Genomic DNA, 27,983 nt, shown 5'->3' with positions numbered 1-27,983 from the left:
TGGTCAGGCTGGTCTCGAACTCCCAACCTCAGGTGATCTGCCCGCCTTGGCCTCCCAAAGTGCTGGGATTACAGGCGTGAGCCACCACGCCCGGCCTCTTGCTCCTTGAATTTTTTTTTTTTATCTGACCTCCACATTTGTTTTACTGATTGATTCTCAACATGTCTTGAATGTAGCTCAGGGCCCATCTAGTACTTTGGAGAGCAAAAATTGGGACAAGGTCTATAGTACAGAAAAATGGGAACCATTTTGAAAAAGTCAATATTTACAGGCATGAGATGACATGAGGTTTTGTTGGGGGTAGGGAGAGGGTTTCCATTAGGGTCCATAGGTCCAGCCCTCAATTCTGCTTACCAACCACAGCTGCTGGGCAGTCCAGGCGGAGGGAGCCCAGTGTGATCACTAGATGCTCAATCTGGCCCACTACTTTGAGATGCCGGGGTAGAGAAAGCTTTTCTCCTTCATGCTTGTGGGATTTGACATGCTCCTTGAGTCTGTACCAAAGAGGAAGATACAAAAATCCCCTTGACAGAGATTCCTGGTAGAATCCTGCAATGCCTACCTTCTGACCTACGATTGGAATTCTCCAGGGATCTCCTGGGATTAATGTACCGACAAGTGCTAGCCATCCTACATATGTTGTTCCAGCACTTTGTTCTAAACATGCCAGGGGAAAAAAAAAACACTAAAGACTCATCTCCTGTTCTCAAAAACCTTACATCACTTATGTGTATTGGTGAAGAGAGGGGAACTGACATATTCAGAGAATCCTATGCTGTATCCTACCGTCCCCACCATTGTGTGAGGCAATTGAGTTAACACATCCTTTTACCCATCTGTGAGTAACAGATACTAGAGAAGTCAGATTAATCCTAATTTTATAAGGTGCTTTGTTCAATGTGTAATTTTCTCAATGTCCTTTCTATTTCACTCTGTCTTCATCAGTCTGTCTTAGACTATAATGTTAGTGGAGGTAAGTACTTATTTGGTAAGTGCACTGATACTCATATCAGCAAGGAATATCAAGGAGAAAATCCTCGTTAATTTAACTTGTCTGTGCAGGGGAGGAAGGAAAGAAACAGTACCAAGGTTTCATATGTTATGTAAGCTGATTGGAATAGCTAGCACCCGAGCTATTATGGGTTGGTGGATAAATACTTAATTATGGACTTTCTGTGCCAATACTTCTGCTTTCCTCTATTTCCTCTCTGTTGGTGTTATAGCCCATCCAAAAGAAAAATAATTGCAGTTTTACAGATGGTTATTAATTCCTCTGGAATCATGGCAGTCTGCTGCCTAATTATGCACCAGGACATGATTAGTCTTTCTGGAACCATCATGTTGCACTGTACTTCATCTTTTCACCACACAAAAAGCTCAGGGCTGGGTGCAGTGGCTCACGCCTGTAATGCTAGCACTTTGGGAGGCTGAAGCGGGCAGACTGCTTGAGGCCAGGAGTTGAAAACCATCCTGGGCAACATGGCAAAACCCCCTCTCTACAAAAAATACAAAAAATTAGCCAGGCATAGTGTCACACACCTGTAGTCCCAGTTACTTGGGAGGCTGAGGCAGGAGGATCACTTGAGCCCAGAAGGCAGAGGTTGCAGTGAGCCGAGATTGCACCACTGCACACCAGCCTGGGCAACAGAGTGAGGCTCTGCCACACAAAACAAAAGAAACTACTGGCTAATCACCTTTATGATGGCCCAGGCCCGGTAGCAACTGCAGTCCTATTCTCAGTTCTGATGGATGTTTCTTGGGGACAGGCAGTGCATCCTCCAGAAAGACTGAGTAAGCTAAGCCCCACTACATCCCTACTTTTACTCATCTGGATGGAGTATACCAACAGGACAGCTCCTTTTAATTTGCTATGTAGTGGATCAGGGCAGGGCACACAATGAGCCAGAGGTCTCAGGCTCTCTCATTCAAGTTTAGAGGTCTTTGCTCAAAACTTAATAGGGGGAGTTAACAGAAAGCCAAAGGTTTCCCTGCTCACTGATTTCTCCCACTTGCTGAATAACCCACCACTCCTCCCCTCTCCTAAGGATTCTGGTTCCAGCTGAGATCTGAACTCTGCATACTTCTCTTTGAGCTGCTGTAGAGACCCTCACCATCTCTAACCATAAAATAGAGTCAAGCGAAGAGTACAGTCACATCTAAGTTCCACTCAGCACAAGTGGCTACTTACCCCAATCTGTCCACACAGGCCAAAGAGATGAGATTATATAGGCAGCCTGTGTCAACCAAGGCTTTCACATCCTTTCCAGCACACTGTGGGGAGGAAACGTACTGTTCAATAAGAGCCAGAGAAGCAGAAGGGAAAGGAGATGCAGACAGCAAGCAGCAGATGTCATATGAAAGGCAGGGTTGGAGAGCATCCTGCCAATTACGGGTTATAGTGTCCCATCTTTACCCACTGCTAAGTCTGCCTTTGACTGGCTCTTGTTCCTGCTGAGTCCAGGACTGACAGAAGATCCCCCAAAAACTCTAGGTGTTTCATGCTATATACCAAATAGCTCTTAATCTTTTTTTTAAAGAAAAATCACATACCCATTTGTAAATCTGATGAAAGCTTTGTTCCTTCTTCCCATAAAGACGCACATGCTTACAAAATGTTACATACACTTCCAGTGTTGCATGGAGTGCCCCTTTTAAAACTCACTTATGAATTCCATGAGACCCACACTCTATAAAGTCAGGAGGAGAGGGCCCCACATCCTACTTTCCAGAAACCCCTGGAAAAGCTGTCCTCAGAACATTACCTGACAAGAAACCAAAATCATGTCATCCTCCTCAGACTTCTTCAGCCCCTCAGACTTAGCCTGATTGAGTTTGTTTGTCTTAGAGGCCCAAGGGACACGGCTGCTTCGGAGCTTAGACAGGTTGGTTTCCATGAGGCGCCTCTGCAGAATATTATGAGGTTGCTTGAGGGATAGAAAGCAGAGACTTCTTAGTGACAGGCCACATCCCTCTTTCCCATTGTCCCCCAGGTGCCATAAAAAAATAATGAAGGAACCTCCCATAACTGAGCTCTATCTTTGCTTCTTATTTATACTTCCTTCAAGTGAGGACTTCACTGGTATTGTCAGAGTAGGTACCATAAACCAATTTGCAGTAGGCCACCCTGAATGAATGAAAATGCAAGATATGACACTGGGAAATGTGGAGAGGGCCGATAAATATTCTAGGGCTTAAGAGAACTGAGAGCCCTTGTGATTTGGACTAACCTAGGCCTGCTACCTTTCTTCCCCTTACAAGAGCATTTCAAGGGAAAAGTGGTCTTAGTCTAGAGTAAGTAATCTCTGTATCTTCCCAGGTGACAGCAAATCACTGCCTTATAGAAAGGGCAGCTCATTTTCATAGGCTGAAGAAACTTAGCTAACACAGGTATTCAGAAGCTCTGCCTACTTCTGTGTCAAGTCTCACTCTCTTATCTTTCAGATGCAGCCTGCCGAAGCCTTAGTGGCTGGCTCTCCTGTGGGCTGAGTCACCCATGGGTGGATAGGGTGAAAAGACAGGAATTCACACTTGCTGAGCAAGCCTCTCAGCAGACACACTTTGAAACCTGACAGAACACACAAGAATCATCAATGCTGGCATCCCCTGGACCTCAAAACACTGGTTTCTCCTGCCCTATCTTGTCATCCATTTCCCTTCCCTTTAGTGGCCCAAAAAGTGGAGGTATGAAGGGGGAAAACACTGACCAAGAAGCAGGGGACTTAATTAGACCTTATATGCATGCCAGGAGGCCTAATATTAAGAAGCAAAATGAGAAGTGTGAGTTTAAGTCTACACTTTGATAGAGCTTAGGAGAGTTCCTAGGGCAGATATAATCATGCTCCACTGTTTCTATTCAAAGTGGCCTCCAGAAAGTTTAAGATATCTCTTGAAAAGAAATCCTTTGACTGGAGAAATTTGTATACACAAATATCTTATGCCCCGGCTACAACAGCATTTAAAATCCCTCAAAGGAGAGTGTTAAACCTGAAATCCCTCAAAGGAGAGTGTTTCACCCCAAGTTTCTATCTAACACATACCAGATGACACTCTGATTCTACGGGGAAGGAAGTCACTCTTAGAAGTGCAGAGCCTAGAACCTTTCAAGGGGAGGGGCTGGCACTGGAGGTCTTCAGTGTATCTGCCACCTTTCAGATTCCTAAGGAAGAATGGAGTCACAGCCATGACTCATTGTAACCCTAGTGAGATGAAGAAATGGATTCCCCAAATACACTGATTCTTGGCAAAGCACATTCTATATTGGTATCTTTGGGAAAAGTGGAGGGAGAGGCACTTGTAAAGAAAATGAGAGCTTCTTAGCTTGACTAGGAGCTAGAGGAAGTGCTAACGCTGTCAGATTTTGTGATGCAACACTGAGAGAATGCTTTGCTTCTCAAAAGAAATGAAAATGTTTCATTCGAATCTCTCTCACCAATAAGACTGGATTCCTAGCTCAAGCCATACTAAAGCAGGGTGTTTGTTTCTGTTACATCCATGCTTACCAGGACCAACTCAGATAAAACCGGACTTGTAGAAGTGAAGATTGGAGGGAGTTTCAAAGACCACCTAAACAAAGCCCTCTTACCTAAAGTTTGGGGATGTCTTCCTACATTGGTCTTGCTAAACACTTTATCTGGTTCTTAATCTTGCAAAGGAACCTAATCATTAGTGGACAGATGAGACAAACGAGGGAAGTTCTGAAATCATTATGCTTGAATTCATCCCTTTTCTGTATTTTCCTCTCTTTCTACTGGATTCTTCTTCCACAAGTTATAAAACATACTAAAAGTTCCTAGATATTGGGGAGAAAACTCCTCCACAAAATGTCAGATCCTGCTGCCTTGACTCTACAGCCTCCTTTAATCACCCTCCTTATCTGGAATGGTCTTTTTTTAAAAAGCCTAAACCATGACATCTATTTTCTGATATCGCATATTTTCTTCACTGAGATCACTTCTTATCCCATACCAATAATGACCTCTGATTTCCAAATACAATAGACATTTTCAGCCTTAATTTTACCAGACTTTTCTAGTGCATTTAGCCCTGCTGACTATTCCTTTACTTGTTCTTTAGTAACCAAAAAAGGTTCAAACACATGCTCAATGTAAAATACTTAAGTATCACTGAAATATATAAAATAAAAAGCGAAGGTCAGGCACGGTGGCTCACGCCTGTAATCCCAACACTTCGGAAGGCCAAGGCAGGCGGATCTCTTGAGGTCAGGAGTTCGAGACCAGCCTGGCCAACATGGCAAAACCCCGTCTCTACTAAAAGAAAAAAATACAAAAATTGGCCAGGCGTGGTGGCATGCACCTTTAATCCCAGGTACTAGAGAGGGTGAGGCAGGAGAATTGCTTGAACCCAGGAGGCCGAGGTTGCAGTGAGCCTAGATCGCACCACTGCACTCCAGCCTGGGCAACAGAGCAAGACTTTATCTCAAAACAATAAATAAATGAACAAATACATAAATAAATAAAATTAAAAGCAAAAACCTCCCCAATCTCTCAAACCCTTCTCAGTCCCACTCCCAACAAATAATGACCATTAAATTTAGAAATATGTCTTTCAAAAAATATTAATACATTTATAAACATATAAAAGAATAATCATACTATAAAACTGTTCTGAAATTTTCTATTTTCATTTAATATATAAAAGCATTTTCTGTCCAGGTGCAGTGGCTCACACCTGTAATCCCAGCACTTTGGTAGGCCAAGGCGGGTGGATCACGAGGTCGGGAGATGGAGACCATCCTGGCTAACACAGTGAAACCCCATCTCTACTAAAAATACAAAAAATTAGCCAGGTGTGGTGGCGGGCGCCTGCAGTCCCAGCTACTCAGGAGGCTGAGGCAGGAGAATGGCATGAACCTGGGAGGCAGAGCTTGCATTGAGCCGAGATGGTTCCACTGCACTCCAGCCCAGGCGACAGAGCAAGACTCCGTCTCAAAACAAAAAGGCATTTTCTATGTCAATATACATAAATCTTTTCATTCTCTTTGATAACTAAAAAGTACTCATAATATAGTTCAGGAATAGAAAATTTACAGCCAACAAACCCATATGAACCTCAGAGATGTTTTTCTCTGGTCATTTTATTATGCCTATATATACTATATCTTAAGTAACAATATAGCTGCATATTTACCTCTGCTTTCAGCCAAAATTTCACTAAAATGACAGTAAAAGAATAAGTCCTAAACCCACAAAACAAAAAGAACAATAAAGAAGAAAAAAAAAGATGTTGACAAAATTCTGGAATCTGAATTGCAGGCAGAAAAGCAGTAATTAATGACCTGGACTAGAGAAAGCTAAGTGCTTTATACCATTTCACTTCACAGAGAGCTGAAGCAGTAGAGGCTGCCAGTTGCTCTTTAAAATCCTCTTTAAAATTCTCCTCTTCCTCATGGGAAGATACCTAGATTGTTTCCTAGCCCTCTTTGCAGTTAGGCATAGCCATATGACTGAGTTCTACAGAATAGAATGTGAGTGGAAGTGACATGCACCATTTCTATGCCTGGCCCATAAAAGTCTGTGCATACTTCTCTATATTCTTTTCCTCTTCTGACTGGCTGGAGTGGAGATGACCACTATGGTTACCTTCTCAGAGGCCACATGTTGAAGACAGAAGAGCTACTGTTAGTTTGAGTCTCTAAAGGACTATATGGAAGAGGCTATCTTGCTGACTTTTCCACTAATACTGTTACTTAAGAAAAAATAAACTATTTTGTTTGAGCTATTATATATTTGCATCTAGCTGTAAAAGCAGTTGTCCTACTCAAACTAAAATTAAAAGGCTGAGGAGTTAGAGGTATCAGAACCTCTACAGTTGAAGGATGCAATTAGGGTTGGAAATAGACTAAAGTCTTCATAAGACTCACTTGATCCAGAGAACTGGGGAGTATGCCAAAAGTTTACTCTTCTTGTAACAGTAAATAAAAAGACTGATTGGTTGATAGCTTGGCTAGGCTTTCAGATTTCGAGAACAGCTGAAGGGTAGTGTGGGGTATCATACTAAGCCAGAACTGAAGGACATGAGTTTAAAGATTGAAAGGGCCCACATGGAGCCTACCATAATGAAGGAGAAAAGATCCACATCAAGATTTCACATCACTGTGAAATTTTGGAATAGCATGGATGACAAAGATTCCACAAGATTCCAAAGAGAAAAAGATGATCAAAATACAAAGGATTAGGAATCAGAATAGTATAGGACTACTCAACAGTAACAGTCAAAGCTAAAAGACAATAGAATAATGCCTTCAAAAATCTGGGGCCGGGCGCAGTGGCTCACATCTGTAATCCCAGCACTTTGGGAGGCTGAGGTGGGCGGATCACGAAGTCAGGAGTTCGAGACCAGCCTGGCCAAGCCAACATGGTGAAATCTCATCTCTACTAAAAATACAAAAATTAGCTGGGCGTGGTGGTGGGTGCCTGTAATACCAGCTACTCAGGAGGCTGAGGCAGGAGAATCACTTGAACTCACCGTGGAGGTTGCATTGAGCTGAGATCGTGCCACTGCACTCCAGCCTGGGTGACACAGCGAGACTCCGTCTCAAAAAAAAAAAAAAAAAATCTGATAGTACATAATTTCTAAACCTAGTCAAACTATCAATCAAGACTCAAGAAAGTTATTTCGTGTGTCTTCTCAAGAAGCTACTGAAAGATATGCATGCTTCACCAAAGTGAGGGAAACAAACAAGGAGAAAAGCATGAGATCTAAGAATGAAAGAATCCAATAGAGGCAAAGGCAGTTCTAAGAATGGTGTTGAAGGAAAAGTCCAGGATACAGGTTGCCTACAGGCCTTAAAAGCAGCCAGTCCAAAATGAAATGAAAAGATAGGGGGCTCTAGGAAGGATCCTCCAAGAAAACAATGGACTTGCTAGACCATCTATAGTTTTAAGTTACTTGAAGGAGAATTAAATTTTACATGGAAACTTTTTTTAAAAACCAAGGAAATTATTAATTTTGAGAAAAATGTTTTTATGAGAAAAGAAATAGTACATTTGACTCAGCTGTAAATAACAAGAACATAGTCATAATAATGTAAGCAGTAAATGCTTATTTGACCCAAAATAGTTATTTAACAGAATGTTAGCATAATAGAAGAGTGAATATTATGGGAAGGTATAAGAGAATTAAATTTTTATCCATTATAATAGAAAATCAGGGCTGGGTGCGGTGGCTTACACCTGTAATCCCAGCACTTGGGAGGCCAAGGCGGGCGGATTGCTTGAGCCCAGGAGTTCAAGACCAGACTGAGCAACATGGTGAAATTCTGCCTCTACAAAAAATACAAAAATTAGCCAGGCATGGTAGTGCACGCCTGTAGCCCCAGCTACCTGGGAGGCTGAGGTAGGAGAATAATTTGAGCCTAGAAGGCGGAGGTGGTAGTGAGCCAAGATCACACCACTGCACTCTAGCCTGGGCAACAAAGCGAGACCCTGCCTCAAAAAAAAAAAAAAAGTAAGACTAGATAGATAGTGATGAAAACAATTAAGAAATAGCAGTATCACCATTTACTTGGAGATATGGAGATCCCTAACACAAGCAACAGCTTCAAATTTTTTAAAGTTTTAAATTATTTACATTTAAAAATTTTTAAATAAAAATATACCCCATGTAGCAGAAAAGAGTTCAGCCACAAGAAAAGCCAACTTACAGTAGTTTAAATGGAGATTTATTTTTCCTCACATAACAAGAAGTCTAGAGATAGAAGCTGCTGATACTAACTCAGCAGCTTAACAACTTCAGGGCTATTGACTCTGTTAATTCTCTTGGACATTGCTTCATGGTCACAGATGAATACCCCAGCTCCAGGCATTATATCCACATTCAAGAAATGGGGAAGGAGGAGGGACTACACTAACACCATCAGTTGGTTTTATCAGAAAAGGAAAAGCTTTCCCAGAAGTTCCTTCAGCAGTTTTTTGCCCATATCTTCTTGGTCAGAACTCATATGGCCACTCCCAGCTCTAACAGACATTGGGAGAGAATTTAGCTTTTATAATCTCTATAGAGGAGTTAAGCATATAGAAAAGGGCTAAGAATGGGTGATAATTTAGCCAACTAACAGTGTCTGCCAGATGCAAAAACTAAAGCATGTGCACACACACAATGTAACTTAGGCAGGTATAATGCCAGGTTATCTTATAACCAGCTTAGCATCTATTTTCTTATGTCTGCCCTACTTTCTGCATTTTAAAACAGCACATCCTTGACAGACAAGTTTGTGGTATAAACATACCTTAATTATTTACTAATGGGCATTTAGATTATTGCCATTAGAAACAATGCTGCAATAAACTCAACATTTCATTTATCCTGAAACGCTCCTCCACTGGCCTCTAAAACCACCTGTTTATTCTGTTCCTGTCTCTTTCACTGGTTCCTTTGCCTATGTTCATTTCTTAAATGTTAGTGTTCCTCATCGCTCTGTCTTTGGTCCTTTGTCACTCTACATATACTCCCAGGGCAATTTTATCTGTTTTCATTGCATAAATTACTACCTTTATGATGATGACTCTATCTCATGTCCAGATGTCACCTCAATTCTAGACCCATAGATCCAACTGCCTTTTTCAACTTCTCTACTTAGATATTCCACAGGCACTTCAAACGTAACTTATCCCACTGATATTTTCTATAAAACTTGCGCATTCTCCCTTATTCCCTATCTCGGTGAGTGAAATTCTGCCTCCTCTTGTTTTCTTCTTCATTTACTGTTACTGCTAAGCCCAAGCAATCTCCTAACATTACTTTCATGGTCCTCTTCCCCTACAGTGGTTCTCTTGCTAGTTGTGTCAAAGAAAAATCCTCAATTTAGCATTCAAGACCTTCCACTACCGTTCATCCTCCTTCCCAATCTCATCTTTTTAATTCCTACTCCATGAAGGCTTTCTGCTTTCAGCAAATTACCACTTGTCACATATTACCCTGGGCAAATCACTAACCTCTATGAGCATTACTTTTCTCCAAACCTTACCCTCTTGATCAGTTATAAAGGAGGTTTGAGCTCCAAAGTCTTGTTCAGTTTTAACATATTGGGTTAATTCCTTTCCAACAACCTTGGTAAGTGGCACCACCATACATCCATTCTTTATTTTTTCATTTCCTGACCTCCCATCAAAAGTGCTATTGTACTCTGAAACACACCTGGAATTGATCTGCTTCTCCGCATCTTTACTACCTCCAATCTAATCCAAACCACTATAATTTCTTAACTGTACTGTCACAGCCTCCTAACTTGCATTCTGCCTCTTCTTTTACCCTTTTCCAGTCCATTCTTTGCATGGAAACCAGAGTAAGCTTTTTAAAACATAAGTCAGGTAATACAGTACTTTACTCAAAACCCTTCAATGGCTTCCCATTGTTCTTCAGAAAAAATCCAAACTTTTTACCCTTCTCTATACAGCTCTGTACCAACTGGCCCTTGCCTCTCCTTCCATATACAAACCACTCTGCCTTTATTCATTCAGATTCAACACCATCCACACTCACTTCCTTGCTCAAAATTTCTTTCTCATTCCAATCCCTTTGCACCGGCTGTCCCCTCTGCCTGAAATGTTCTTCCCCTAACATTTCTAATAGTTAGGTCCCTCTTATCTTCCAGGTCTCTGTTCAAATGTCATTTCCTCAGAGATACCTTCCTTGACCATACAACTTAAAGTAGGTAGGTCACCTTTTTAGTTACTAACAAATCTCACTATTTCTTTCATAGTAATTATCAATACAAAATCATTTTGTGTATTTACTTGTTTATATTTCACCCCTGCCCTACCAGCATGTTAACTGCACAAGGGCACGGACCATGACTGTCTTGATTTCAGCTATATCCTCAGCTCTTGACATAGTACTGAAAGAAATCTCTACATCTTCTTTCTTCAAAACGCCTTTATTTTTTTCAAAATGCTTTTCTTTTTTTTCCTTTTTTTTTTTGAGATGGAGTCTCACTCTGTCTCCCAGACTGGAGTGCTGTGGCGCAATCTTGGCTTGCTGAAATCTCCGCCTCCTGGGTTCAAGCAATTCTCTCACCTCAGCCTCTCCAGTAGCTGGACTACAGGCGTGTAGTAGCACACCCAGCTAATTTTTGCCTTTTTAGTAGAGATAAGGTTTTACCATGTTGGCCAGGCTGGTCTCGAACTCCTGACCTCAGGTGATCCACTTGCCTTGGCCTCCCAAAGTGCTGGGATTACAGGTGTGGGGCATCACACCCAGCCAAAAAGCCTTTCTTGATTAATATAATTGAATTCTTTCTTTCAGAATCCCTTCAATACTTGTATATTAAAGAGTTTGTACTATTTGTATCCCCAGTCTATGACTGTTTTATAAATGTGGTTAAGTGGTTCTCATTTGTTTATTGACATATTGGCTTTCCAAGGGCTGTCTTGTCTTTCAAGATACACAGTACTGACCAGGTGCACTGGCTCTTGCCTATAATCCCAGCCCTTTGGGAGGCTGAGGCAGGACTCCTTGAGGCCAGGACTTTGCGACCAACCTAGCAACACAGTGAAATTGTGTCTCTACAAAAAAATTTTTTTTTAATTAAAAATTTAAAAAATTTAAAAATTAGCTGGGCGTGATGACACACGCCTGTAGTCCCAGCTATTCGGGAGCTGAGGTGGGAGGATCACTTGAAGCCAGGAGTTCAAGGCTGCAGTGAGCTATGATCATGCCACTGCACTTTAGCCTGGGTGACACAGTGAGACTCTGTCTCAAAAAAAGAAAAAAGGAGGCCAGGCACAGTGGCTCATGCCTGTAATCCCAACACTTTGGGAGGCTGAGGTGGGTGGATCATGAGGTCAGGAGATCAAGACCATGCTGGCCAATGTGGTGAAACCCTGTCTCTACTAAAAATTCAAAAATTAGCCAGGTGTGGTGACAGGTGTCTGTAATCACAGCTACTCGGGAGGCTGAGGTAGGAGAATTGCTTGAACCCGGGAGGTGGAGTTTGCAGTGAGCTGAGATCGCACCACTGCACTCCAGCCTGGTGAGAGAGCGAGACTCCGTCTCAAAAAAAAAAGAAAGAAAAAAGAAAGAAAGAAAGAAAAAAGGATACACAGTACTAATTTGCTAGATGGATGTTGCAGATACCCTGGTGGCCATTTAGACATAATTTTTAAGTCATCTTTCTGACGTGGATTCTGCTTTATGCTAAACTTCAACAAGGCAGCTGCTAACCTAAGCAGTCTCTGCTTCTCTACTCTTCCTGAAATGTGGCTGCTAGAGGCATCTAAACTCTAACCAGGCAAGTTCTGCCTCCATTACCATCAAGAGCTTCTAAAGGAAATTAACACTATGGGAAGTGCTGTATTCTGGGTGAAAATAAAATACGGTTCCTCAGTCTGGCACCCACGCTGCTTAAACATCTCTTCTAACCAAACTATAGAGTGTGAAGAAAAGAGAGGTGAGAGGAATCAGACTATAGTGCAGGATACCATAGAATCATAATTTGAGCAAGAACTTTAAAGCCACTCTCTCAATCCCTTTACCCAAGCTACCCAGACAGAAAGAAACTAACGGATTTCTGTGGTCCACAGAATGAACCAAACCAGAAAACAGAGGAAATGATAGGGGTCTGCTTTCTTTGTAGCATTTATTCCCAAGAGAGAAATCCAAGGTCACTAGCTAGCAATAGAGCCACAACTAGAGCTTAGTTAGAACAAGGGTCATGGATACCATTCACTTTTTCTTTTACCCCAAAAGGGCCTGAAATCATCCTACTCCATTTTAGTCCTCATACACAGTCTATAGATAAACATGGACTCCTGAGTCAAGCCCAGTATACATGTCTCTATCTCTGACCTTGGAAATCCAAAAGGTCACCAATATTTGTGCCTTCTCTTTGCTTACTAGCTGAATATATAACACGTGACCCATTCTACCCCATGGAAACACAAACAGATTGTTCTTCAGTTTGCAGTTGCTCAAAAACATAAGGCAGGCTGTTACACTGCCCCAGGCCTTCTGTGTTCTATTTCTTTGCCTTTGCTCATGACCCAACAAACAACCTATTCCTCATTGTTATCTGTTTTGTGGATTAGTCTGAAATAATGGTTTCTCAGCTGCTCATGGAGGCTGCATTTTGTTAGAAAGGATTCACAAATGGGCAAGGAATTAGACCAGATAACCTGTAAAATTCTTCCTACTCTGAGGTTCTACAAAGCATACTCTAGAGGCAGCCTTCTCTCCATACCATCTCACAGTCAGCTGGCTCAAAGGGAATGGTAAAGGTGTAATTAGATGCCGGTCTCCATCCTTATCATCACATCAGGCTAGAGAAATCACTTCTTCCACTGGACTCCTCTAGCACATTTGACTATTACATCTTGGCAACTAGCACAGGCTTTCTGGTGGTGTTACTTATCTTCTTCTAGAATTGTCTATTCAGCATCTACATTTAAGTAACTAATTGGGACCCTAAACTTGTTCAAAAATCAAACTCTTCATTCTTTTTTTTTTTTTTGAGACAGAGTCTCGCTCTGTTGCCCAGGCTGGAGTGCATTGGCACGATCTCGGCTCACTGCAAGCTCCGCCTCCTGGGTTCACGCCATTCTCCTGCCTCAGCCTCCCAAGTCTCCCGAGTAGCTGGGACTACAGGTGCCCGCCACCACGCCCGGCTAATTTTTTGTATTTTTAGTAGAGACGGGGTTTCACCGTATTTACCAGGATGGTCTCGATCTCCTGACCTCGTGATCTGCCCGCCTCGGCCTCCCAAAGTGCTGGGATTACAGGCGTGAGCCACCATGCCCGGCCTGCAAACTCTTCATTCTTATTTGCCATCCTCAACCTGCTCCCCCCTGCAAGTCTTATCCACTTCAGTAAGTGATAATTCTATTCTTCCAACGGCTAGATTAAAAACCTCGCGGTCTTCCTTGATTACTCTTTCACTCTTAATCCAATGCATCAATTACATTTGTCAGCTCTGCCTTCAACATATATCCAGAACCTGATCCTTTCTCATCTCCTTCACAGCTTATCACACTGCTCTGAGGTACCATCACCTCTCACTTCGATTACTGTATCATAGCTTCCTAATCAGTCTTCCTGCTTCATCTACTCTTGCCCCTTTACAGTGTAACCCACGTAGTAGCCTGAGGAGTCTTTTTGTAAAATAAGTCATCTCATGTTACCCCTCTGCTCAAAATATTCCACTCGTTTCCAATCTTGGGTTAAAACCCGAATGCATAGGTATGCGCTGAAAGGAGTGGAAAATAAAAAAATAAAAAATAAAAAATAAAAAACACCCAAATGCCTGCACAATGGCCTCCTACTACATCTCTGATGTTATCTTCTATCACCCTCCCCCTTGCTCATTTTGCTCTAGCTACACTGGTCCTCCTACAGTTCTTCAGTTATATCAAGCACAGTGACGCCTCAGTCCTTTGCACTTGCTGTTCCTTCTGCCTAGAACACTCTTCCCTGAGAAACTTTGCTCCTTCATTTCCTTCAGTATCTCCTCAAATGTAATCTTATCAGATAGGCCTTCCCAGACAACCCTGTACAAAATAGCCAGGCTCCACCCCACCCCAGTCACTGCCTTCCCTATTCCCCTTACCCTGATTTATTTTCTCCATAGAAAATATTTATTATTATTACCTTATATACATTTACTTAATTTTACTTTCTGCCTCCTCCTCCCACAAGAATGCAAGTTCTGTCAAGGCAGGAACTCAGTTTTGGTTCACTATTATATCTCCAAGGCTTACATTATTGCATGACATGTGTAGTAGGTACTCAATAAATATTTGTATATTAAATTAACTGATCTGTCCTTCCCTGCCCCCAATCTGTAAACCTGTTTATAATGAGAAACTTTTCTATCTTCCTATTTGTGTCCTAGCCCCTAGACTGTGTCCTGAACACAGCAAGTATTCAAATAATGTTTGCTATTACTAGGATGCAATCACAACTCTGCAAATCTGCAGTTTGTGCCAGATCTTGGTGTTATACTGGTATTTCACGCTTCTCTTCTAAGCCTCTGAAATTCTCCAGCCCATGACTTGTGGTGATATGGATGGCTTCTATAGGGCACACCACACAGACCTGCTCTAATAGACAGAGATTCTGTTCAGGCATTTTATGGTAAGTTTGCTTTACTGTGTTCAACCATCTTTCCCCCAGCGTCATTCCTAATTCTAGTCAGTTTTGAAAAAGCATTTAGCTATGATCAGAAGCAATCATATGTAGGAAAGAAAAACTCTATTGCCAGACAAGTAAGAATATGGCCTAATGCATACAGGTAAGTATAATATCATTTAGGAAAGACAGCATATTATCACATAATGTGACTGTTTTTAAAAATTAAAAAGTCCTTAGCACAATGAGAAAAACTTTTATGAACCTGGTAGCTAAAACAAGATAAATTACAATAGGCAAATTTCCAAGAACGGAGATGTTTTTCTCCAGCTTCATTGAGTTAAAAAAAAAAAAATCAGGGCTGCGTGTGGTAGCTCATGTTTATAATCCCAGCACTTTGGGAGGCTAAAGTGGGCAGATCGCTTGAGACCAGGAGTTCAAGACCAGCCTGGGCAATATGGCAAAATCCCATTTTTACAACAAATACAAAAGTTAGATTGGTGTTGTGGTGTGCACCTGTAATCCTAGCTACCCAGGAGGTTGAGGTGGGAGGATCTCTTGAGCCTGCGAGGTCGAGGGTGCAGTAAGATGTGACTGCAGCTGCATTCCAGCCTGGGCAATAGAGTGAGAACCCGTCTCTTAAAAAAAAAAATCAAATATAATATTACTCACTCATATCTCTGGTTTTAGTTCTTAATCTAATACAGAATGAACAATACAAGATAAAAGGATAAAAGCAAAAGGGCCAGACAAAAATATAATTTCCACAGAAGACTTTGTAGCAGCCAACTCCATATACACAGGAATAGGCAAAGGCACTTTCCTGGGGCCAGGAGAACATGACCCCCTTTGATTTACTATGGTTGCCTTCTGCCAGTCCTAAAAGAGCTGGCAGGCTGGTATCAAGTAGTGAACATTACAGAAACAGCATAGTAAGAGGTAGATAATTCAGAAATCCCAGCGGTATAATTCAAATATAGGTTACTAGTATGAGGAAAAACAACCTACAGTCTTCACAAACCCAAAAGTCAATAACAACTAATTTCTCCTCTCTCTTCCTTATCTCCCTCTGATGCTATCCTCTCCCTTTTCTTGGACTCCTTCTGTCGAGATTATACTATAAACTACTTCAAGTAAGAACTATTCAATTAATTTTAGCATCCTCCAAATTTCCCTTGCAGTGAGAGAAAATTGAGTCAACACTGGTCTATCCCAGATGTATTTATAAAGTAAAACAATAATAATGTACTTCTAAGGTCACTTCTAAGATTGTACTAAGGCTGCAACAACAGTTCCAAGAGAGTTTAAGCATGCTGCCTCACCCCAGCGCTTGCGGCTCTCCTAGCCCTACCTCAGTCTGCCTTGGTTTCTGTAACCTGGCTGTTCTGGCAATCACTTGTACATTATAGGTGTGAAAACAGTGAGAGAGGGACATCAACTCCATGACGGTGGGGCACAGAAAGCATGAACCATGATTCAGAGCCTCACAGTCAACTGTCATGTGTATGTGTCATACTCAAGGCAATATCCTGCTTCTTGAGGCTCCTTCCTCTTTGCAGCCTGCTGCCTGTGCTGTATGCTATCAGCCCTTTGTGACTCAACTGAGACAGACTGGAGTCAGAAAAGCAGATGGAATTCTTACACAGCATGAAGTAGTATAAGAAATCCTAGGCAGAAGGAAGCTCAGGTAGCTCTCAGGGCTAGGAAACTCCTCGACAACAAGGGACAACCAAATCCAGCATTAAAAAACTCTGTATTTTAATTCTTCTCTTAATATAATACTTCCTTCTTTATTGATTGCTGAGCATTCTAGGAACTACGATAGGATTATTTGGCCTGAAGGAAAGAATACTTCTCGAACCTGATTTGTTAAATGAATCGAATTGCTTTAAAGTGAAAGAAGGGAAAAGAGAGTTATCTCTTTTGCAGGAGCACATTTCAATCACTTATCACTCTGGGTTAGCATAAATCAGATAAACTATCCTGTGGCTTGTGCAAAAAGCAAAACAAAACAAAAAAACACAACTTTTAAAAAACAGAGCAAGATAACTGAAGTAGACAAACCCTGCACAGAAGTAACTAATGGCAGGGAGGAGAAAAATTATACTGTGTATAATTTTTGTATATTATACTGTGTATAATATAATGTACCTGTGTATCATTAGAGCTGTTAAATTAAAAAAAAAAAAAAAAAAAGGAAATGGATGCAGAAGCTCTGCCCTCCTGGGGCCAGAAATGGCAATTTCAGTGAACTAGGGCCGACAACCACCTCCAAAATTAAACAATTTAAAAGCTTAAAATAAAAAATACTAGAAAAATTATGCAGAGCACCTATTTCATTTGTTAAAAGACATTTAATTAGTGTTTCACATATTACCACCCAAATGAGTAAAAAGATTGTGAAATTCGAGAAAACAATCAAACTACAAGAAAACTCCAGATAAAACTACAAAGTTAAACATAAACTTGGCCCAGGACCACTACAGTGGCTGAGGGATGACAAATACAGTTCTTTATATTGGTAACCCTTAGCCATCCATCCCATTCTATAGAAAGAGGACAGTACCATCTTTGACCCCAGGCCCCCTGTCCTGGGGTGCTTCTACTTAATGCCAAGAACAACTGTGCTAGAAAAGAAGACTGCACCCACCCCAGCTCCAAATGCACACATTAGCTGGTCGGTGAGATGAAGCACCCTGGCTTCCTCCCTCTACCCACTCCATGGGGGCGGGGCTGGAAGAGGAGAATGATGAAGAGATGTTGGGGGTTCAGGAAACCTTCACATTCGGCCCCTTTTCTCTCTCCCCACTCAGGATGGAAGGTCAAAGGCAGGACCAAAACTAGAGAAGTGGATTTTGCATAGGGGGACAATGGATTCAACAAAAGTCCTCTGGATCTGGCAACCGTCAAAAAACCCCCTTTCCACTTCTTTCCCCCTCACACGAAGCCATTAGGAATCACCTCTGTCTGGGTCACAGGACCAACCACACACCGTAGGAGGCACAAGCCCCATGAACAAAATTCGGTATTAAGAATAAGGAAAAGACCCGAGGGCAAGAGGGCAGAGCAGGACCTCTTCCTTCTACTGGAGAAGAGACATCCAGGGAGGAGGCACAGCCGAGGGGAGCGCAAGCTAGAAAAGCTAAGACGGAATCCCCACCGAAACCGCAGCAGGGATGCTGGAAGGGGAGGAATCCGCGACGCAGCGACCGCGAGCCAAGGGCAGCGGCGGGCCGGGCCGTGACTCAGTGAAAGCCGCAACGGCGGGGCCTCGGAAAACCGCGGGCGCGAAGCCGCCGGGGCTGGGGCGAGAACGGCGGCGGGGGCTCACCGTGTCCTTGGACGAGCCCAGCTTCTTGAGGCCGTCCAGGGGCAGCAGGTCGGCGGAGTCCTTGTGGATGAACTGCACCGCCTGCTTCATCCGGCGCTGCTGTCGCAGCGACGCCGCCTCCCGCATGTCGGTCTCCTTGCGGCCGCCCTCAGTGAGGAGCCCTGAGTAAAACATCGCTGAGGCGCCGGCAGCCCGGTAGCCCGCGGCCCCCCGGGAGCCTCAGCCTCGAGCTCCTCCAGCGCCGGAAGGGCCGAGCGCCGCGCATTTTATAGCCGAGCGTGACGCCGCGGGGAGCAGCCAGTGCGCGCGCGGGGGGCGGGGCCGGCACAGAGTCCACGCCCCGCGAGGCTACCCAGCGTCCCGCGTCCCCTGCTCACCCGGTGGCAAAGCCGGCGAGGAGGCGGCGGCGCTGGTGGGACTGACCCGGCAGGCCGAGAATCCACCGCGGCCTCTTCACCCAACCGCCCCCTCCTGCGTGGGGGCCCCGCATCCCCTGGACGGGCGTGCGCTCTGGGGCCCGATGCCCTGGCAGCCTCGGCCATCTCTGCCGCTGGCCGCTGGTGCCTGCTCACCTGTCCACGCCGTGGCCGACCCGGGGATCACCGACAGCCGGGCCATGCCTCGAGTCCCGCCGCCCGCGCCACTGCTCGGCTTCTCAGAAACGCACCTCCACGCCGCCAGCCGGGGCTCCAGCGTCCACCGCCCGGGCCCGGAGGACTGGCGACTCCCTCCGCAGTTGGGAGCCCTTGGGATTTCTCCAACTTCAGGTAGGTCCCCACCCACCAGGCCACGTGACTGGGGAGGGGGCAGCCTGTGCAGGCTTGTGGAGGAAGCTTTCGGGACCTCCTCCCCCGGGCACCCTCTGCCTGCAGCCCGGCACCCGGCCCGCGTTTCCGAGCCGGGGGAGCAGGTGCAGTCGGAAGCCCGCGGGTAGGCGTGGGGCGGGGGAGTGGCGAGGGTCCCCCGCCTCCGCGGGAGCGCACGCGGCTGCGAGCTCTACACCTGCTTTCCGACCAAAGAAGCACCTGTTTTTCTCAATAAGCGCTAGGGCTTACCATCTAAAGGATCGTTCACCATCCCTCCAGCGTCCTTAGTAGGAGCAATTGGAACCCGTTTTCTTCCTGAATAATCCATACTTTTAAGACATTCTGATCGGGCCTTCAGGCATCCTGGATTCTGGTCTCGACGTTGTGATTTGACACGAATCACGTTTCCACTCTGGAAACCACAACTACCCCCTCCACCCCATCACACAGGAGCAGACCTGGATAAGAAATATGTGCACTCTGCAAAGAACCAATGATAAAAGTAACAATATCGACGCTTACTGGACCTTTACTATGTGCCAGGTACTAGAATAGACACTTAAAATGCAGTATCTCATTGGATCCTGGCAACAGCTTGTAGGATAGTATTCTCATCACCCCCATTTTACAGGCAAATACCTGATACCTTCTGTCTGGCCTCCTGAATGCTCCTTGGTTCCACTCCAATACGTTGTTCACTGTGCTGCCAGAGTAATCTTCTCAAACGATAAGTGTGATCATCTCACTTCCCTGCTAAGAGCACCTCAAAAGGCTTCCTATTGCTCTTAGGAGAAACCCACATTCTTGCATGGTCTGCCTGGACCCTGCAATTCACTCTGTACTTCAGCCTCAGGGGCCTTCTTCCAGTTCCTTCCAGTCACCTGTTGCCAAATGGCCTGCCTTTGACTGTCCTGTTCCCTGTGTGCAGTGCCCCCTCCTACCCTCTTCAGGAAACTCCTATGCTTCTTCCAGACCTCAGCTCCATTATCATTTCTTTAGGAAAGCATTCTCTGACCTTCCAGAGAGGGTGAAGTCTCTCTAAGTATATACTATCTATCTCTTGGGCAGTTCACACTTTCTGTGGGGGTAGGGGTAGAGGGGTACTGGTTGTTGGATTAATATTTGTCTCCCCCACTGATTGGAACCTCCAGAAAGGTGACTGAATCCATTTTTTGCTTAGCATTGATGCCCTAATATGCAGAGGGTTCTCATAAATACTAGTGAAAGGATGGCAAAAAGTTAAGGTCATACCAAAGAAATCAAATGGTAGAGCTGGCATCTACTCCCAGAACCTGTGCTGGACTACCTAGACCTGGAGAGACTGGGTTTGGCCTCATGAAGCTGCTTCTTTTACTCTGTTCTGCCTTCAAAACTTGCCCCAGTTTCAAAGACTGTGGGAAAACAAATCCAGAAGGCTGCTCACTTGGCTTCAAGGAAGCCCCAGGGCTGGATTCCTCCCTGTGTACCCATCCCCTACTCTCCCCTACGCACAGAGGACAGGGTCTCTAGGAGACAGGTGGGATTGCTATTCACCTTCCAGTCCCCTGGCACACTTTCAGCAGTGAACAACAATGGCTGCCCTGGCCCCTTCTGTCCCATCACCTGGATCCCTGCCTGATCACTCCTCCAGGTGCAGATCACCCAGGGAACAGTGAAAGTCAGCTTTGCCTTGTCTGTCTAGGACAGGTGCCTCTGAGTTTGGCGAAGCATCAGGGCAGGTCCAACAGTGAGGGGCCCTAGGGCTTGGGCTGGGACAGCGACTTTCCTCAGGGAGGAAGCCAGGCACGTAGACACTCTCTGGGGGGACTGGAATCCCCACTCTCCAGGCTGCTCAGCTCAGACCTGCAGCCTTTTTTGCTGAGGATGTCCTGACAGAAGAAAGGGGCTCTTTTCAGAGCTAGATCCCCCTGGGAACACCAGGAAGCTGAATCTCTCTAGTTGAACTGGAATTTGCCCGTATCAAGTGTTGCTGAAAAATAAATGGTGCCTGGCTGGAACTGGGAATCTTTTTGTGAATTCAGAGCTCTTTGGTGTAGTGGGATTTGTGTTCTGCAACTGGGTCTGTGGCTGCAATACCTGTTGGTCCCCTCACTTGTCTGAGACCTTCCTTGGACAGACTGATACCATCACTGCCCTCAAGCATCATTCAGTGTGGTGAGGCCAGCTCCTTCCTCCCCCCACACACTATGAGTATTCGCAGACTACAGACTGCCTGCTTAGTTTAAGGAGAGTTATCTCTGGGTGGTTTATCCTGTTTGCCCAAATGACTTTGAGTAAATCACTTCCTACCTCTGAGCCTCAGTTTCCATATCTGTAAAATGGATGTACTGAGATTGCATATACAATTGTGCTTTGTAAACTCTCTAGGGCTGTACCAACAGAAAAGATTATTATTAATTATCCATATAGCCAATCAACGTCCCCTGACTCATTGACCCATCTTGGAGGAAGTAACATACAATATGGTTGTTAAAAACACAGGTTTTGGAGTCTAATACATTAGATTTGAATCCCTGCTCTGCTGCTTACTAGCTATGTGACTAGTTAGTTACTGCACCATTGTGAGCTTTCAGTTCTTCATCTAGAAAATTGTGCCAATATCTCTACTTCTCAGGGCTGCTGTGAGAAATAAAATGATAGATAGTGTAATACATTGGTCATGTAGCATAGGCTCAGCAGAAGGTAGCAACCATCATTACCTGGAATAACTTCAGGAAAAACTGTAGGTTGCAGAACCCTCAAATTGGGGCTGGCCTATCCTTTCTCCAGGCTTCCCTACAGAGCTTCAGACATGAAGCCAGACTTGAGCATGTTACCCTATCCCTAGAGTAGAGGCCTCCTAAGGCAGGGGCTGGCCAGCTCTATTCCTCTCTTCAGTGTCTCCAGATTCTGGATTTTCCATGTGCAATAGCTCTATCCTAAAGTTCTCTGCATCTTCCCTTGGCTGTTATAGAAGATCTTTACTTGAAAATCATACTAGAAAATCCAGTACTGTTTCAGTTAGAATGCTATTCATGTTATTATTCTTATAAGGGACAGATACCCAGTTGAAAATTTCTTATGTGAAAATGCAAATTTTTGGTCCCCTTAATTTAAAAGTGCAGGGCTTCAGGCATGGCTGGATCCAAAGACTCAAATGACATTATCACTGTGTTTCAGCTCTGCTTTCCTCTGAGCTGATGCCCCTGTAGGCAGACCCTTCCTGTCTGATGGCTATTTGTGGATCTAGGCTTACAACCTATTCTCCTAGCAACCCTCTTTTGGGTCTTCAGCTAACAGAGAGGCCTTTAAGAATGAGAAACAGGATGAGTGCTGAGGTTTGGAGGCCTGAAAAGTAGAGAAGAGCAGAGGATGAAGGGGAGACTGCCAAGAAATTTTCCTCCCCATTCCCTCCCTACCCATGCATATTGCCTTTGGCCATACCCTGAAGTTAGAATGGCCACTCCTAGGACCCTTGTCATGCACCACCTTGTCCTTATAGTTGTAGGATCCCTTTCCTCCTCAGATGTCCTCACCACTACCCCAACCCCCTTTGGCAGGAAGATTCTTCAAACAGCTATCCAGATGTGTGCCAGGATCTCTGGCTACATGGTACCCCTGACTTGGCACCCAGCCCTGAAGACTGTGTCTGCTTTGGCAGTTAAAGCAAAGATAAGATATATTTCTGTCCTCTTCCTTCAGAGTGATTGCCAACATCACCATGACCTCAAGAAACAGGACTGATGGCAGCCCTGCTGGTGTTTTCCAAAGTTGCCTGGGTCTTTTGGATCCATTACAGTCAGCAATGATTTGGTTTCATTTCCCGGGATGAGAACAGGCTTTGACCTCAACTCAGACAGCAGAAGAGGAGAAACAATGGAAAGAAAAAAAAGAAAACTCAGTATCTGAAGCAAGTGTGTCTGGTGGAAGTGGGGAAGTGAGGAGTCTAGGCTTAGCTTTGAATCTGGCTCCACCCCTTGCTTGCTATGGGACCTTGGCCAAGTTACTGAAGCTTTCTGAGTCTCAGTTTACCCATCTTGCAGGGTTCTGTCTCATTTGAGTGAAATAATATATAAAGGCACAAAGTGGGCTCCCAATAAATATGTCCTGTTCCTCTTTCCTTCCCCTCTCCAACATAGGTAGAGAACCCAGAAAAAGAGTGGCCCTTCTGAGCCTAGTGGGAAACTCTGCAGTATGGAAACAAGAACTCTGAAGGTGGCAAGTCTCTCAGAATACAGCAAAGCATAGGCCTAACCCGCCTGCTCCATATCTCTTTATGTCAGCCCCAGCCAAAGGAGACAATGCCTGCAGTGTGGCTCACACTGATGGGTAACCTCTGTCTACCTCAGGAGCACTGAGGGCTCTACCTCCTTCCCCTGGGTTAACTAAGCATGTTGCTCAGATGTGATGGTGTGCATGCTGGGCAAGCCACAGGGGCTGGGGGCCAGTGGCAGCAGAGAGGTGAAGTGCTCTGTGGAACATGTGTAGACTCCCAGGTGTGCAAACATGTGCACACGCTCATGCTCATAGTGTTCCCTCTGACCAGTTTTCGCACTGCTCTACATTGCCCAAATGTATACACTTGCCATGGTGGTTTGCTTCACCCATCAACCCATCATCTACATTAGGTATTTCTCCTAATGCTATCCCTCCCTCAGCCCCCCACCCTGCAACAGGCCGTGGTGTGTGATGCCCCTACTCCAGTGTCCATGTGTTCTCATTGTTCAACTCCCACTTATGAGTGAGAACATGCAGTGTTTGGTTTTCTGTTCCTGTGTTAGTTTGCTGAGAATGATGGTTTCCAGCTTCATCCGTGTCCCTGAAAAGGACGTGAACTCGTCCTTTTTAATGGCTGCATAGTATTCCATGGTGTATATGTGCCCCATTTTCTTTATCCAGTCTATCATTGATGGGCATTTGGGTTGGTTCCAAGTCTTTGCTATTGTGAACAGTGCCACAATAAACATACGTGTGTATGTATCTTTATAGCAGAATGATTTATAATCCTTTGGGTATACACCCAGTAATGGGATTGCTGGGTCAAATGGTATTTCTAGTTCTTGTTCCCTGAGGAATTGCCACACTGTCTTCCATAATGGTTGAACTAATTTACACTCCCACCAACAGTGTAAAACTGTTCCTGTTTCTCCACATCCTCTCCAGCATCTGTTGTTTCCTGACTTTTTAATGATTGCCATTCTAACTGGCCTAAAATGGCATCTCATTGTGGTTTTGATTTGCATTTCTCTAATGACCAGTGATGATGAGCTTTTTTCATATGTTTATTGGCTGCATAAATGTCTTTTGAGAACTGTCTGTTCATATTCTTTGCCCACTTTTTGATGGGGTTGTTTTTTTCTTGTAAATTTGTTTGAGTTCTTTGTAGATTCTGGATATTAGCCTTTTGTCAGATGGATAGATTGGCAAAACTTTTCTCGCATTCTATAGGTTGCCTGTTCACTCTGATGATAGTTTCTTTTGCTGTGCAGAAGCTCTTTAGTTTAATTAGATGCCAATTGTCAATTTTGGCTTTTGTTGCCATTGCTTTTGGTGTTTTAATCATGAAGTCTTTGCCCATGCCTGTGTCTTGAATGCTATTGCCTAGGTTTTCTTCTAGGGTTTTTATGGTTTTAGGTCTTATGTTTAAGTCTTTAATCCATCTTGAGTTCTTTTTGGATAAGGTGTAAGGAAGGGATCCAGTTTCAGACTTCCGCTTATGGCTAGCCAGTTTTCCCAACACCATTTATTAAATAGGGAATCCTTTCCCCATTGCTTGTTTTTGTCAGGTTTGTCAAAGATCAGATGGTTTTAGATGTGTGGTGTTATTTCTGAGGCCTCTGTTGTGTTCCGTTGGTCTATATATCTGTTTTGGTACCAGTACCATGCTGTTTTGGTTACTGTAGCCTTGTAGTATAGTTTGAAGTCAGGTAGTGTGATGCCTCCAGCTTCTTTCTTTTTGCTTAGGATTGTCTTGGCTATGTGGGCTCTTTTTTGGTTCTGTATAAAATTTAAAGTAGTTTTTTCCAATTCTGTGAAGAAAGTCAATGGTAGCTTGATGGGGAGAGCATTGAATCTATAAATTACTTTGGGCGGTATGGCCATTTTCACGATATTGATTCTTCCTCTTCAAGGACCTCTTCAAGGAGAACTACAAGCCACTGCTCAAGGAAATAAGAGAGGACACAAACAAATGGAGAATTCTTTATATATTCTAGCTACTCTTGTCAGACATGACTTGCAAAATTTTTCTCCCATTCTATGAGTTGCCTTTTCACTTTCTTGATGGCTTCCTTTGACTCATAAAAATGTTAAATTTCATTTACTTCCCTGCAAAACACACACACACACACACACACACACACACACATACACGCACACACACACACTTTTTTCTGAACCATTTTAGGATAGATTACATATACATTATGACCCTTTACCACTAATACTTCATTGTATATTTCCTAAAAATAGGGATTTTTCTCTTACGTAACCACAATACAGATAGAAGCTTGATAAATTTACATTGATAACAATATTTTTATCTAAGCTACTATTCATGTTCCAATTTTGTCAGTTGACCATTTATAACACATTCCTCCAGTACAGGATCCAGGCTAGGAGCAGATATTGTATTTGGTTGTCATGTCTCTTTAGCCTCCTTTAATCTGGAACATTTCCACAGCTTTCTTTGTCCTCCATGACACTGACATTTTTGACATTCAAAATGTCAAAATTCAAAAATGTCAGTGTCATTAAAAAGGGTTAACTGGTTCACACAAAAACCAGTTAACCCTTTTTAGTTACTGGTTTCTGTGTATGATATAATTCACATACCATAAAATTCACCCAATTCATACAATTGTACTTAATGTGTACAATTCAATAGTTTTAAATAAATTTGGAGAGCTGTGCAACCATCACCACAATGACTTCTAGAACATTTCATCATCCCAAGAGAAACTTGGTACCCATTAATCATTCCCCATTGCCTATCAATTTCTCCAGCCCTAGACACCTAACTTGTAATCCACTTCGTGTCTCTATGATTTTGCCTATTCTGGACATTTCATGTAACTGGAATCACACAATGCATGGTCTTTTGTGACTGGCTTCTTTCACGTAGCACAATGTTTTCAAAGTTCATCCATACTATAGCATGCATCAGTATTTAACTATGGCCAAATAATATTCCATTGTATGGATATACCACATTTTGTCTAGCTGTACATTAGTTGATAGATATGTAAGCTGTTTCCACTTTTAAGCTATTATGACTAATGTTGCTATGAAATCTCATGTAGAAATCTTTTTGTGCCTTTTATTCATCTCCTGGAGTAGAATTGCTGAGTCACATGGTAGCCCGTGTGACCTTTGAGGAATTAACAGACTGCTCTCCAAAGCAGCTGCACCATTCTGCATCTCCACCAGCAGTGTATGAGGGTTCCAATTTCTTCACATCCTCTTCAACACTTTTTACCATCTGTCTTTTTTATTATAGCCATCCTAGTGAGGTTGAGATGGTATCTCATTGTGGTTCTGATTTGTGGTTCCCTGATGACTAATTATGTTAAGCATCTTTTCAGGTGCTTATTGGTCATTTGTTTGTCTTCTTTGGAAACATGTCTATTCAAATCCTCTGTCCATCTTTTTTTTTCTTTTTTTTTTTTGAGACGGAGTCTTGCTCTGTCACCCAAGCTGGAGTGCAGTGGCGCGACCTCGGCTCACTGCAAGCTCCGCCTCCTGGGTTCACAGCATTCTCCTGCCTCAGCCTCCCGAGTAGCTGGGACCACAGGTGTCCACCACCACGCCCGGCTAATTTTTGTATTTTTAGTAGAGACAGGGTTTCACTGTGTTAGCCAGGATGGTCTCAGTCTCCTGATCTCATGATCCACCTGCCTCGGCCTCCCAAGGTGCTGGGATTACAGGCGTGAGCCACCACGCCCGGCCTCCTCTGTCCATTTTTAATTGAGTGATTTGTCTCATTATTATTGACTTGTAAGAACTCTTTACATATTGTAGCCATTAGTCTCTTGTCAGATATATGATTTACAAACATTTTCTACCATTCCATGGGCTACCTTTTCACTTCTTAATAGTGTCTTTTGAAGCACACAAGTTTTAAAATTTCACTGATGTGCAAGTTGTTTTTCAACTTTCCTCCCCTTTTTAAAATAGAGCATTCTTCATTTTGTGTTTGTCTGCATTTTCCTTGTATTGAGATTGAGGTGATGCATTTTTGGCCCGAGTACAGTAGAGGTGATGGTATGTTCTTCTCAGGATATCACATCTGTAGGCACATGATATCCATCTGTCCTTTATTGGACATGCTAATTTTGATCATCTGGTCAAGGTATTGCCTGATTTCTCTGCTGTATAATTACTGGCTTTTTTCTTATCCCATTCGTGATGTTTAAAAAGATGAAATTCACTCTTTTCAGTCTGTCTACACTCCATTAGTACATTGCACTTTGAGTTCTGTACTCTCCCTGGCACATGCTGCACAGTGGTCAGACCCACCTTGGCCAGGCCTGTGTCCTCATGTCTCAGAAAGGGGCTTTGTTCCACTGACCACAGGTTTCATGCAAATTATTCACACCCTGCCACAGTGAGTGTCTTCATTGACCTTGCCTGCCTAGAGACCTGAGTACTGCCTTCTTGGACTCTGAAGTTGGATGTTGCCATGCTGGAAACATCAAATAGAAATAGGCAGTTCTGGAAGACATGTGATTCTGGGCTCAGCAAGGAGATGTACTGTGATCCTCACATACCAGGGGCTGAGGATTGGAACT

At 43.7% G+C, this 27,983-nt stretch overlaps 2 protein-coding genes across 5 annotated transcripts in view; one reads left to right on the top strand and one right to left on the bottom strand.

Annotated features, from left to right (window-relative positions):
• NRIP3 (nuclear receptor interacting protein 3) overlaps positions 1-18,678 on the bottom strand; it is a 30,785-nt gene extending 12,107 nt beyond the window's left edge. For all 4 annotated transcript variants that reach the window (XR_009215577.1, XR_009215578.1, XM_032166654.2 and 1 more), the window contains exons 1-4: positions 18,410-18,678; positions 2,763-2,924; positions 2,189-2,271; positions 355-494 (exon numbers count right to left, since the gene is read on the bottom strand). Coding sequence is in view for 2 of the 4 variants with exons in the window: in XM_032166654.2 (XP_032022545.1) it covers positions 355-494; positions 2,189-2,271; positions 2,763-2,924; positions 18,410-18,583 (559 nt within the window). In the remaining 2 variants the exon portion in view is untranslated. The remainder of the gene's footprint in view (positions 1-354; positions 495-2,188; positions 2,272-2,762; positions 2,925-18,409) is intronic.
• A 57-nt stretch (positions 18,679-18,735) lies between these two features.
• LOC131384636 (uncharacterized) lies at positions 18,736-23,473 on the top strand. Its single transcript, XM_058446808.1, has 2 exons — positions 18,736-19,180; positions 23,338-23,473. The coding sequence occupies exons 1-2, from the start codon at positions 18,930-18,932 to the stop codon at positions 23,405-23,407; spliced, it is 321 nt and encodes a 106-aa protein (XP_058302791.1). The 5' UTR covers positions 18,736-18,929; the 3' UTR covers positions 23,408-23,473.
• The last annotated feature ends 4,510 nt before the right edge of the window (positions 23,474-27,983 follow it).

The sequence above is a fragment of the Hylobates moloch genome, unplaced genomic scaffold, assembly GCF_009828535.3.
Source record: "Hylobates moloch isolate HMO894 unplaced genomic scaffold, HMol_V3 SCAFFOLD_11, whole genome shotgun sequence".
Lineage (NCBI taxonomy): Eukaryota > Metazoa > Chordata > Mammalia > Primates > Hylobatidae > Hylobates > Hylobates moloch.
This window is presented reverse-complemented; position numbering and strand designations above follow the sequence as displayed.

Bases quoted from the DNA above. Each gene is read 5' to 3' on its own strand.
- LOC131384636 (XM_058446808.1), top strand. From the start codon at position 18,930: ATGCCCTGGCAGCCTCGGCCATCTCTGCCGCTGGCCGCTGGTGCCTGC. The intron at 19,181-23,337 runs GTCCCCACCCAC...CAACATAGGTAG, and splicing joins ATTTCTCCAACTTCAGGTAG to AGAACCCAGAAAAAGAGTGG.